This window comes from Ascaphus truei, chromosome 2, assembly GCF_040206685.1.
Source record: "Ascaphus truei isolate aAscTru1 chromosome 2, aAscTru1.hap1, whole genome shotgun sequence".
Classification (NCBI taxonomy): Eukaryota; Metazoa; Chordata; class Amphibia; order Anura; family Ascaphidae; genus Ascaphus; species Ascaphus truei.
Genome location: NC_134484.1, coordinates 416533177 through 416547429, shown reverse-complemented (window position 1 = coordinate 416547429; position 14253 = coordinate 416533177). Strand labels below are relative to the sequence as shown.

General features: G+C 41.2%; 1 protein-coding gene and 1 long non-coding RNA gene across 7 annotated transcripts in view; both read right to left on the bottom strand.

The window, feature by feature from the left end:
• The window catches only part of LOC142488767 (uncharacterized), a 433714-nt gene that overhangs the window by 362522 nt on the left and 56939 nt on the right, over nt 1–14253 (bottom strand). The gene's annotated exons all lie outside the window — the stretch shown is intronic.
• Nucleotides 1–14253, bottom strand: part of MLLT10 (MLLT10 histone lysine methyltransferase DOT1L cofactor) — a 157576-nt gene that overhangs the window by 113226 nt on the left and 30097 nt on the right. For 5 of the 6 annotated variants that reach the window (XM_075587545.1, XM_075587542.1, XM_075587541.1 and 2 more), the window contains 2 exons: nt 6346–6613; nt 1686–2255 (listed from right to left, as the gene is read on the bottom strand). In XM_075587545.1, coding sequence (XP_075443660.1) covers nt 1686–2255; nt 6346–6613 — 838 coding nt within the window. The remainder of the gene's footprint in view (nt 1–1685; nt 2256–6345; nt 6614–14253) is intronic. The other variant, XM_075587543.1, reaches the window with a different exon arrangement.

Here is a 14253-nt window from a genome sequence, read left to right as displayed (position 1 = left end):
TTATAGTAATGGAAAATGCACAAGGGTTTTATCAAAAGAATTCATCCTCTCAGATAAAGATGACATTTCCTTCTTCCATAAAAAGAAGTGGTCACGTCATTATACAAGGAAGGAAGGAAGGGAAATAATAAGATGTTAATGTCCAGTGCACTGTAGAAAGCCTGTTAACATTAAGACTTATGGGTTCTCGTGAAGTTCAAGGGAGGAAATGATTTCTAAATTGAAAGACCTCCTACGTAACCATGATATTGACCGAGTGTCCTTAGAGTAAACAGCAAAATGTACTGATATGAGACCTCACCAAGGAGGTATTTAAAGAGTTAAGGAAACTGTTCTCTCAAGTCAATTTATTGTCTGCAACAGGGGTCGGCCAACTCCAGTCCTCAAGGGCCACCAACAGGTCAGGTTTTAAGGCTATCACTGCTTCAGCACAGGATGCACAATCAGTCTCTGCTTCAGCACAGGTGGCTCAATCAGAGGCGCAGTCCTCAACTGAGCCACTGATTGAGCCATCTGTGCTGAAGCAGGGATATCCTTAAAAGCTGACCTGTTGGTGGCCCTTGAGGACTGGAGTTGGCCACCCCTGCTCTACAATGACCACATCATATTTCTTTACTATCCCTCCTGATAGTAGGCAAGTGAAGCAAAGTGAAAACATTACAGCAATGTATTAGGTGTTACATCTTGACCGATTCTGTATCTCCCTTGCTCTGGGACAAGCTGTAAAAGCCATTAAATACAGCAGGCAAAAGCTCTAGGGAATCCCCGTAAGAAAGTGGAGAGGAAGCTATAAATGTGATGCCCTGTGGGTAAATGAAGCTGGGTTTGGGAGAGGTAGAAGACATGCTGATACACTCATATGTACTGTATGCATGTCTAAAAATATGAAATGGGCTTGACTGCTGGATGCTTTTTCTCTGAAAGGAGCCGCTACTACTGGTACTGTGAAATGTATTATCTAATCAGATATTATTGTGCATTGTATCATACACGTCTAGCCATTTGGTGATGGACACGAACATGACGAACCAAGGAAAGAAGTTGTATAGGTGCTGTCTGTAGACACAAATAAATGGCCTTATAACAAAACAGATTATGTAACGATTGTGAGGAGCCCCCATGGCATTTAGTTATAATGAAGCTATTATAAATGTAAAGATTCATTTGAAATATTTATTCTCATCTGATTTTTTTTGTTTGCTGTAAAGAGACGATCCCCCACATTAACCAAATCATTACTATTGGGATAGTTGGGTAATTCGTAGGGTCGCTTTTTTAACGGAGACGTCGTTGCACTTTTTTTTTTACTACATCATATGACGCAGCGAAGCTCAGAGCCTGTAAGGGAAGGGGGGTGCAAGCAGGGGGGAGAGCTGACAGGGGGGGCCACAAACAGAAACGTTTGCGCTCCCCTGACATATATTATCTCATCTGTTCATGCAATGGTCTTAACATATAATGTAACCTTGTTCACCTAAGGTGCCCATGTATTTGTAACCATGTATCGGTCATCATAACTCTATGCCCAGGCCATACTTGAAAACGAGAGGTAACTCTCAATGTAGGACTTCATGGTAAAACATTTTTATAAATAAATAGCTACATTATTACAATAGCAATTGTCTATCAGTATCTGTCTAAAAGAAAAAGAGGATACATTTACCCCATAAAAGGTTTTCACGTACCTGATCCAACGGGAGAGGAACCAACACTTAGACTCTGTAGGCTTCCATTCCTGAGCAATGTGGGGGACCTCTGAGGACCAGAGCTCATTATACTCCCTGCTGCTGATGCAACAGAAGACGTAGGAGAAGCAGAGGAAACAGATAAGTGGGACACAGTTTCTTGACTTTTGCTCCCTTTGGGCCTGCCAGGCCCATGCTTACTCTGTTTATTTCCTTTACGCTTCTTTTCTTTCACTGCATCTTCTTCCATCACAGAGGATTGCCCCCGCTTGTATCCTGTAAGGCTTGAATTAACATAATCTCCAGGTACGTGGTCATAGTTTTTGGTCTGGAAAGACATCGCTGGATTTGAAGGAAGGCCAATTAAGGAGCTAAAACTGTTTATTGTCCCTTCCTGAAGTCCAGGTTCTCCCTTGGGTACATCTTTGGTTGATGATGGATGATGGGGTTGATGAGAGCTGTCAGTTCGTAGATCGGATTCTGTAAAACTCAGAAACTCTTGTGGTGACTGGACGGAGCTTCCAGAGGACGACTTAACACTGCTTGGTGTTCCTGAAAAATTACCTGCAACTTAAAAAGAACAGCAATTACCACATTACCCCTCCATGCATTTTAAATATATTATTTGTTATTTAGTGTTCCTTTTGTTAATTTGCAAAAAAAAAAACCTTAAATATCTCACTGTCATTAGAAAACTTTAGTCCTAGGAGGAATCAACCTTTAAAAAAAAAAACTAAGCTGCAACATTCACTTCCAGCCACGTAACAAAGATCGCACTTAAACGCATCATGTTTTTAAGAGATTAGAAGAGAAGTTACTGGTTTAGGGTTTCGAACTTCCTCATCAAAATGAAACGGTTTATATGAATATATTCGCAGAGGGACTGACCCTAAAAGGTTTGAAAGGATAACGGTTCTGGTAGTTGTCATTTGCACATTGGTTCTCTGCACGCTTTTCAATAATTTGTACTAAATATTAAAACCATTCATCGCCACTGTATAATTTAAATGGGAGGTTACAAGACGACCACTATTTTGTCACTTAATTAACAGCTATGTAAAAGGGGTTTCCATTAGCCGATTTGACTGTCACCATCTGTCTTTCTTTCCACCCTTTTGTTTTTACAGCTGGTTTTAAAAGCTCATTAGGATTCACTAAATTCTTCTAATCCTATATAGCAGGGGTTCTCAACTACAGTCCTCAAGACACCCACAACAGGTCAGGTTTTCAGGATACCCCTGCTTCAGTACAGGTGGCTCAATCAGTGGCTCAGTCAAAGAAAACCTGAACTGGAGTTGAGAACCTCTGCAGTACAGTATTCATATTACTGCTGCTTATTTACACCTGCCCCCCCCCCCCCCCCAACTAGCAGCTTTCTCCATGAGACTACAAACTACCTGAACCCGGACGCTCTCGTGTCCTGAGCTTGTCTGATAAGGCTGCATGAACTGCACTGAGGTCAGACAGTACAAGGGCTTAGGCCGAGGCCCCGCTGCACGCGTCGGCGCGGATGCACTGCATCCAGGCGGCGCGTGTACGGCGCTTCACCGCTATCTGCGGTCCAAAGGGAGCATTTTCAGGCGCGGAGGGGCGGGGCCAAAACATGTCGGTGGGGGGGGAGGCGGCACTAGCTGGCTTATCATTGGCTGATGGGATCCAGTCTGTGATTGGCTCCCTTGCGCACTGTGATGCGTCGCCGCTCGGGATCACAATCCTACTGCATCCCCTGCTGGCTGACGCGTCACAGCGCGTAGTGAGCCTTGCAGTGAGGAGGGACTGGGGCCGACTCGGGAGGAAGCCATGAGCAGGTGAGTGGCCATAGGATGCAGCGGAACCGCGGCCTTAGCAGCAATATTAATGCTGTTTTTCCCCCTTTTTTTAAAGCTTCTTCGAAATAAAGCGAACGGTTTAAAATTCAGTAAGCAGGGAAATACTGAGACGTGATCCCACTGTAAAATCTAGAGACTAAACAAGCAGGAGTGCACCTTTGAAAGTACAATCCCAATAAATGTGCTCTCGCCCCACAGGACAAAAGTGAAGAAGAGGGGGGGTTACAGTTTATTTGTGTTTCTACCACCACAGTAATGTAATCAAAGGGCCAAATCTGAAACTGGAAGGCGAGGGGGACAAAGTGAAGCAAAGTTAAACAATACCCATCTTCACAAGGAGTGGCGAGTCGCATACAGTGGTGTTCAATCTCCCAGCCCCAAAAATGCTTTCTTTTCAAATACATTTGCCTTTTCTTTACCTTATTCATCGTAATCACATGCTTGATTTTTAATGTACCAAACGTCATTTTGTGTGTTAATTGAGTTCATATGTATTAACGCAAAAACGGCGTTAAACGGATACAAAGAGGAGCATTTAAAAAAAAAAATTTTTTACACAGTGCATCTAAGCACCTAAGTATTAAAGTATTATGTACCTATTTCAACTGACTGATGAATCTTGTAAGATGAGACGCATCAGGAAAGACTTAAGCAATGTACATAGTATAATGTAATGCATCAAATTCTGTGTCCCCCTGCTTTCTCCCCACCATTCACTTATCATCACAAACAGCGAGGCAAAATGGCGTTTCTTACATCGGATGCAGTCACAACCAGAATGTGCAAATACATCATTATGTTAGAGAAGATTTTCCTTTGCCTTACTACACAGATTCATTGCGAGTCTAACAAAATGCCACGTCCCGGCACCGGTCCCTGTTCTTGCTTTATTTACGTAAAGCAACATGTATTTTGTGCTCTGTGATATTTGTGAGTGTTGCCTGGAGCTCGCCATTCTGAACTCACATTGGAAAACTTTTCATCAAAATACTACATTGTGAATCAAATAAAGAAAAAACTGTTTAGAAGGTATTAGACTGATGAATGATTTAATCAAGGACTAGCACGTACAGCTCTTTGTGCTGCTGTACGGATGTTAAAAATAAAGATATAACAAGTAGCCACACCAAGATAGATATGCAGACTAATAGCAAATGTCCCATAAGTCACAAGTCAAAGGGGTAAAGCAGCACCTCCCAAAGGTCACACACAAAAACAGTCGGGGGAAAAACAAAAAGGCATTTGGCTAGTAATATTAGCTACGTTGTGGGTATATCATCAGTTATGAATAAACAATATGGGCCAAATCTACATAGGGGATCTAGGAAAATGTTAAAGAAGTATTTAGACCCCTGGTTGAAAATTGTTTGGTATACGGGTATCACAAAATGATACAAACATATGAGACAATTCAGGCAGAGAATGTGTAAAATTCACATCATCAAACTTTAACATTGCATTTCTTTCTAGCTCTGCTACTGTGTAACTGGATTCTTGGCTGTTATTTTGGCTTCTTTTAGTAAGCCAGCATCAGGTAAGTTGAAAGTATCCGATTTCCAGGTCCACCAACAGCTTTCACGGGGGCCAGGACTAAGGCCTTTACCTGGGCCCTGTATTGTCAGAACTGATGGCTGCAACTTTGTAATGGCTGCTACATCATTTCCATGATTACTTACGAGCCCCCGACAAAAGTAGTATGTTATTTATATAGGGCCCTTCTTACCCATCTCTTACCATCTTTCACTATTATTAGTAACTAATCTAGAAACAGAATGTGGCGGCAGATAGAACCACATGGTCCAGCTAGTCTGCCCACTTCCTATCTGCTAGAAAACCTCAGACACTATTTGATTCTTGGCTTTCCTTTGTATTTAGGATAACCTTTTTTGTCTGCCCCAAACATGTTTGAATTCCCTTACTGTATTAGCCCCTACCACGTCTGTCTGGGATCTATTCCACAAATGTACCACCCTTTCCATGAAGTACTTCCTCACATTTCCCCTTGGCCTGCCACCCTCCTGCATCCGAGAATTACCTCTTATTCTAGTATTCCTCTTTCTTTGGAATGTGCTTCCCTCCTGTACTTTGTGGAATCCCTTCGTATATTTGAAAGTTTATCATATCCTCTCTCCCCCTTCTATCCTTTAGGTCAGGGGTACGCAAACTATAATATGTCTATGTTAATAATAACACACAATGGGAATAAGTGCTGCTTTAAGACAGAAAAATAACACTAGGAAACGGAGCCTCGAAGAGTTTATAGACTAAATGTAGTCTTTCCTGATTAGTCAATCTGTAGATCACGTACCATTTTAGAAGCCTTTGTTGCACAATCTCCGGTTTATTTACGTCCTTCCGGAGATATGATCTCCAGAATGGAACACAGTACTCCTAGCTGGGGAATCAACAATGATCTATAAAGTGGCATCATCACCCCTCTCTTTCTACCGCGAATACCTCTACAACCTGCGATCCTGCTGGCTTATGCATTGCTTAGTTACATTGCTTGCCTTCTTCTACGTGTGCTGAAATAATGACTTTCAGGTCCCTATAATCTGCCAAAGAAGAATAAAGAACAATTCACAGATATATTATGTCAAGAAGAAAAAGGTAACCTATGGTGATAACGGTAATTACACTTTATGGGGCTTATTCTAATATGTCTGTCTTTAGTTCTTAAACATGAACATTTTCAAGAGAAATGTAATGTGGGCATCCAACAGTGAATGCAGATCCCCAATGGATAAAGATTGTTGGGAGAGTTGCTAGGTGACACTGCTTGTTTAAGGCTTGCACAATGCAGTCTCAAAGCATTCATTAAATCAAGCTACCTTGCTGAAACGGACTTGTTGCTGAAGTAGTTCCTCCTGAATTCCTCCCGCTGCCAGCCTTCCTTCCTCGTGGAACTGAATTGTGACCTACAGGCTTCCTTCCTTTGCTCTCGGACCCCAGTGCCTCCAATACATCTTTTCCACCTGAAGGATGTGCAGAAACTTCTTGGAAATTTGCATTTGTAAACCGGGCAGCAGTGTCTTCCAAACGCTTTGCTGAGCCTGCCACAGGGTTGCTGCTGCTGCTGCTGCTGCTGCAGCTAAATGTCTAAAGTTTGGAGTAAAAAAAATGAAGAGTACATCAACAAATAGCAAACTGGCTATTAGGAGAGAAATACAAGATTAGCACTGGAAACACAACACTGTTTGGACAGCATAGTATTTGCATCCAATGAGTGTTAACCCCTTGCCAAGGAGACGTTCCTGCTTGTAATACAGTAGGTTCAGATGCCTCAGAGTTCTCACACCAAAAATAACTTGGTATACCCAATTAGTCAATATTAAACAACAGAACCAAGAAGGTGAATCAGAGAACTCTTAACACAGTGTTTCTCAACTCCAGTCCGCAAGAGCCCCCAACAGGTCAGGTTTTCAGGCTATCCCTGCTTCAGCACTGGTGGTTCAATCCCACCTGTGCTGAAACAGGGATAGCCTGAAAACCTGACCTGTTGGGTGGGGGGGGGGTCTTGAGGATTGGAGTTAACAACCCCTGTTACACAAGGGACACAAGGGGGGGGGGGGGGGAGAGAAGCTAACTTTTAAAAATAACCGGCATTGTACCTGAGGGGAGAGAATTTGTTTTCTACCATTACTACCTTCTAACTGGATTCTTTGGGGGGTCTTTTATTTCAATGGCAGTTCACATGTCATCTGAATGGCAGGTAACAATCACTAAGAGCTATTGCAGATTAGTGAATAACCCCGATAGGTTGTGATACCTATTTTTATCATCGTAACAAAAATTGAATTATAGGATTTCAGGGCCACATACTTACTACTGGTAAAACTTTACATTCTAAACGCTACATTACCAAGCTTTAAAGCGGTAATCCAAGGGCGTTAAAAATATAAATAAAATAATTTTTTTTACATGTTTTAGACAGGTCTGCAAGTGTGTGTGTGTGTGTGTGTGTGTGTGTGTGTGTGTGTGTGTGTGTGTGTGTGTGTGTGTGTATATATATATATATGTGTGTATATATATATGTGTGTATATATATGTGTGTGTGTGTGTGTGTGTGTGTGTGTGTGTGTGTGTGTGTGTGTGTGTGTGTGTGTGTGTGTGTGTGTGTGTATATATATATATATATATATATATATATATATATATATATATATATATATATATATATATATATATAAACAACAGGTATTACCAGATCTTCATCCGGAAAGAAGAGACAGCACACAGCCAAGTTGAAATAACAATATATTAAGGTAAAAAAAAAACCAAGGCACTACATCAGACGTTTCGGTCAACTACATGTGACCTTCCTCAGGGATGTCACATGTAGCTGACCAAAACGTCGGATGTATATATATATAGTGGTCAACAAATCACCAAAAAATCTACTCGCCACCTAATATCACACGTGTGCTGCTTGGGCCAATAGGAGCTCGCCACGATGTTAAATCCACTCGCCCGGGTCGTGCAAATGTATAGGTTTGTCGAACACTGTGTGTGTGTGTGTGTGTGTGTGTGTGTGTGTGTGTGTGTGTGTGTGTGTGTGTGTGTGTGTGTGTGTGTGTGTGTGTGTGTGTGTGTGTGTGTGTGTGTGTGTGTGTGTGTATGTATATATATATATATATATATATAGGTATCAGTACCGTGTTAGCCGAGCTTCAATAATCAACAAATAAATAGATGATACCGTTCTGTGGCTAACGAAATGCTTTTATTTGTGCGAGCTTTCGAGATACACTGATCTCTTCTTCCGGCGATGTTACAATATATATTGTATATATATAAATGTAAATACAACTGTATGCTCATCTGCATGTCTTAGGCAGGTCTGCAACTCCGCCTTTCCCCATTTGCCCCCAGCACACAGCACTTCCACTGCAGCAAGGGATTCTGGGAAATGACATGCAAATGAGCACACAGTGCCACTTTTTGCTTCAAAAACCATTTTTAACATGGTTCCCTATAGGCTTAAGCTTGCTGCATGGTCACAGCTTTGAGCACAGCCAGGGTTAAGGTGCATACCCAGAAAACCACCCACAGACAGCTGTTTCGACCTTAATGGGTCTCATCAGTGTGGGGTTGATTAACTGGGTATGCAAAGAAGCTAAAGGATGGGCCAACCATAATACTGAGTTAAGTTATGGTGAGTAAAAAAAGTGACAAAAACCCTCCACAGCAAAGCAAATATGCAAATGTAAATACAACTGTATGCTCAACCCTGGCTGTGCTCAAAGCTGTGACCATGCAGCAAGCTTAAGCCTATAGGGAACCATGTTAAAAATGGTTTTTGAAGCAAAAAGTGGCACTGTGTGCTCATTTGCATGTCATTTCCCAGAATCCCTTGCTGCAGTGGAAGTGCTGTGTGATAATGGGGAAAGGCGGGGTTGCAGACCTGCCTAAGACATGCAGATGAGCATACAGTTGTATTTACATTTCCATATTTGCTTTGCTGTGGAGGGTTTTTGTCACTTTTTTTACTCACCATAACTTAACTCAGTGTGTATATATATATATATATATACAGTGTTCGACAAACCTATACATTTGCTCGCCCCGGGCGAGTGGATTTAACCCCCGGGCGAGTAAATATTGGCCCAAGCAGCACACGTTTGGTACTAGGTGGCGAGTAGATTTTTTTGTGTGGCGAGTAGATTTTTTGGTGATTTGTCAACGTGTGTGTGTGTGTGTGTGTGTGTGTGTGTGTGTGTGTGTCTGTCTGTCTGTATATATATATATATATATATATATATACATATATATATATACACACACACAGTGGTTGACAAATCACCAAAAAATCTACTCGCCACACAAAAAAATCTACTCGCCACACAAAAAAATCTACTCGCCACCTAGTACCAAACGTGTGCTGCTTGGGCCAATATTTACTCGCCTGGGGTTTAAATCCACTCGCCCGGGGCGAGCAAATGTATAGGTTTGTCGAACACTGTATATATATGTGTGTGTATGTATGTGTGTATGTATGTATGTATGTATGTATGTATGTATGTATGTATGTATGTATGTATGTATGTATGTATGTATGTATGTATATATATATATATATATATATAAATATATATATATATATATACAAATTAGTTTAATTTTTTACACAGGATTCAAGCAGGGAGTCTCTGGAAAGGAACCCCGTTATTTCAGCTCCAGGGACCCAGTTTTAGGAGATACGGACCTCCATAGTGGGTGCCAGTAGCCGCTCTGCTCGGCTAGCAGGGTTCATGTAATGGCGCGCTTCAACGCTCCTGCGCCTTGCGGGCCAACAGGAAGTCGTGACGTCATGTGGCGCGGCTTCCGATTGGCCCGCGTGATGCGGGAGCTTTAAACCTTTGCCGAAATACCGGAACCCCCTTTGGAGGTCTGTATCTCGAGAAGCAGTGGGTCCCCGGAGCCGAAATTAATGGGGTTCAGCTCCGGAAACCCCTTGCTGCAACGCTGTGTAACAAACTAAAATAAATGTCACAATAATTAAAATAAAAGTGCTTGGATTGCTCCTTTTACACCAACATATTTTCAAACACTTATGTAACATTAAAAAAAAAAAAAATTACAACACCGGTAAAAATACATACTATAGCAACAAGAAGCAGCTTAAAACCATGTTTCATATTTAGTTCTTTAGAGGGTTTAGCAAACATCAGAAACACAAAGGCAGTAATTTGCACTAATCTGTTCCGATCAATTATCATCATTACATTATAACCACCCAAATCAATAAAAGCATTCAACATGCCTTTGTAATTATACAGAGGTAATTCAAAGTAAGGGAAAGGGCTGGCGTGCGCTGTACTGATGGATAAACATTAAAAGGCAATAATTATCATTTCTACTGAATTGTTTACCAGTTAAAATAAAGCATCCATGAAGCAAAGCCCAAGAAAGCATTTGACCAATATGTACGAATCTCACAAAGCACTTACCGTTCCTAGTTACAAAAAGCTAATGAAGTATAAAAAAATACTAGGTATAAATAATACTACAATGCGGCAACCACATTGATTGAAGTGCCATCAAAAAAGCAGCATTGCTGTGCCTGATTTCTGAAGAGCCTACATTTGTTTAGTAAGGGGGCAAACATCTCTGGACCCAATTTTCAAAAAAGTTTTATGCTATAGTTCTGGAACAAGGTACGCACACACACACACGCACACACGCACACACGCACAGACACACGCGCGCACACACGCGCACCTTCAGCCCAAATACGGAGAGACAATGCAAATCTGTAAATATATCAATGAAAAACAGGACTCAAAAGCCTAGTAACATTAAACTTCAGTCTCTTGTTGAATGGTAAAAATCTACTTTCAGAACCACAAAGATGATCAAAGTGTGACAGATGGTCCGGAATTGTTGTGAAAGCTTACATTACCACATAGCCGTTAAAAAGTGCAATCCCTGGTAGCCATCCAAAAAACATTTGGTAAAGAATTCAACAATGTCATTTGCTTTCTGTATCAAATGTAACTAAGCTTAATATAAATATGATGCTGCTTTTGGTTATATAGAAATTAGTCACAACTCACTTTTCCATGGGTTTCCGAATATCGGAGCGTTTGTCAACCAAGTGCTTACTCTACCCTTATCCCCATCCTGTGATAATCAGAGAGCTAAAAGAGGTAAGGGAAAGGGGGACGTTGTCTGTGCCAACTCTTGCTCAACACAGTGACATCACACAAAATGGAGAAGCCAGGGGAAATCGAGCCCCTCCCAAGTCTCACTGTACCAGGTTTACAAAGCAACTTCAAAAAGGTTTAAATATACTTATGGGTGTTGGATATTGGTTAAAAAAAGAAAAAAAAGGCATCAGTCCCCGATTTAACCCTTTCAATGTATCACTGCCATTAAAACACTTGAAATCCCAAAACATATTTTGGTGCGGTTGAATACAGACCTTTTCCTCTATCCAAATTAAACGTAAAGGGCCCAGTAATCATACTGCCTGTCTAAACCATAATGTGACTGCTTTCACTTGAAGAAAGCATGTGTATGTGTATGTAATGTGCAGGGGTCACAAAAGAATAGTATAATAACTAAACCAGGGGTGGCCAACTCCAGTCCTCAAGGGCCACCAACAGATCAGGTTTTCAGGCTATCACTGCTTCAGCACAGGTGGCTCAATATGCTTTTAGGGACACGAAGGACATCACTGTCCAGTTGTTGGAATAAGCCTGATTTTCCCTACACACCAAGAAAACATTTCTGGATAGCAAGCTTGTTTCCCGAATAAGGCTTAGGAACCAAAACAAGCCGAGAGGCATTGATATGAATATTTTAAATGTATCTACTGATTGAGGTTCTGTGATTATAAGATGGCAATTCCAGCAGGCAGGGAGTACATGTTTTTTTTTATCCTCTATCCTTAATATTGAACAACGAAATATGTGGAATACAAAATGATATAAATGCTTTGCTTGTGTGAAATAATAAACGCTCACAAAACAAAAGCCTAGCCGTCGTTTTTCCCTAAACAAACGTATCTGGTGCCAGGATAATCTTGGTTTGGCTAAAGTGCTAAACGCATCACTACAAAACAGGTAACAAAAGGTTTAAAAAAAAAAAACCCTTGCTGCATATAGATACCCCTTAATTGTATTCTGGTTATCACTGTTCAAAGCAGCATTCCATGTGGGATTCTTACCTCCGTAGGGTGCGCCGCCATCTCTGCTCAGTTTAAATGTCCCGCGTCACACGGGCCAATAGGAAGCCCCAAGGGATGATGTCACGGCTTCCTCTTGGTCCGCAGGACATGGGACATTGAAGCCCAAACCAGCCCAGACGGAGCTGCCACCGGCGCCCCCTTCCGAGGTATCTCGGGAAGCAGGGAGTCCTCGGAGCGGAAATGAATGTAGTTCAGCTTCGGAGACCCCCTGCTTTAATCCTATAACTAAAAACGACATTAAAGAAAAGGGTCACCAGCAGTGCTGCATTAAAGATACACTCCAATTCGTACTGCCAAGGAGAAGGATTATTAATGTTATATTAGACTGTAAGCTCCTTGGGGTAGGGACCCCCTCCTGTTTTCTCAGTTTATATGAACGTATATGTACTCGTGTCATACAATGTTATTGTCCTTCCACGTTGTACTGCGCTGTGGAAGATGTTGGCGCCATACAAATAAATGACGACGATAGGTGAAAAGACGCTGATTGCTTGAAGAAGAAAAAACAGGAGTATTTTCAAATAATTTTTGACCGTTTGTCAAACTTTTCTTTGATTTCATTTATGACAGAGAACATGAGAAGAGAGCACCTTTGTCTTAATGTAAAAGTAATGAGATTGATGCATGCTGGACAACAATGGAGATTTGATAACAGACCCATCTATGCCAGGGCTGGATAAGATAACAGATGCACATTAAAGTTTAGCTTTACACTGGCCCTATGAGCGGTCACTAAATGCCATCATTGCCGGTATGCTATTCACATAAGCAAAACATCTCTTGTTTTACTTCTTTCTAACATACATTGCACTGAAAACTCTTAGGGGAAACAGTAGCTAATGTTTACAAACACGGACAAGATAAACTTAAAAAAAAATATTAGTTCAAAAAACATACACGTGTTTGATTGCTTTGGTGTTTTTTTTGTCTAACTTGTCTCAAACGTTTTGTGTACTTACTGTAGTGTACAGCCTGCCTCCCTGATAACCAGCTTTCCCAATGTCCTACAGCCAGGCTTCCCAGTAAGCATCATGCTCTATCACAGAGCCACAAAGCAATCAGCGTATGTATGTGCCCCCCCCCCCCCTCAGCAGGGGAATACAGTTATATTTCCCAATTCCAATCAATGTGTTTTTCAGGGATCGCCCACAAATTGTTACTAAGCTGTTGTCCAGCTCTATGACGCAATAAGTAGTTCAAAATGGGCTGTCTAAATATCTCACTGTCTGTTTCTTTTTTAGTTTGTTTTAAACTAGCATCTTTTATCCTTGATATTAATAAAAGCATAATTATAAATCTTCTGTGCGACACGAAAGGCACCAAACAAATTTGGAACTGGTCCACATCAACATTGCTGTATTGTTGTAATAGAAATACTTAAGCATGCTGTGTGTACACACACACACACACAATTTTTGTAACCTCCTCTGCTCGCTCAGTGCAACACATTCCACCACAACCTTTTAGTGACCCTAAAGGTGTGCTGGTAAGAGAACCATAACTGTTGACCATTGAGATTATTTTGTTTGCCTTAATTCAACAGAAATTCCCCAAGATCTACCCAACTCCTAACATTCTTACTCCCTTTTGTATTTGCAGATGTTCCTCATATCGGTTCCCTTCAAACACAGGTGTATATGGACTACATTTACATACAAAAGGATCGCCTTTTCACAAGCCACTTAACATATTTGCCACTGGACCACCCAGCATATTTCACAACACTGGGATTATACTTTATTTTGGGAGGGGAAGATGTCCAGGCTGGGAGATAAACACTAACAGTGTTTGCCGCAGGCAATCACCAGGCAATCGCGTCAGACACCTTATCAATGTCTTTTTGCAGTCCGGATTTCTGTTGAAGACCAAGACTCCTTAAATGGTTATTTTTTTCAGACTCTCTTAAACATGACTACAATTGTAATGAATTACTTTTATTTCGAAAACAAATGAAAACGCTTTGGAATTCAGATTACTGCAACGTTGGAATGAATGCGACATTCTCACTTCTCTAGGTGCAACCCCCAAACTAATATCTAATGGAACA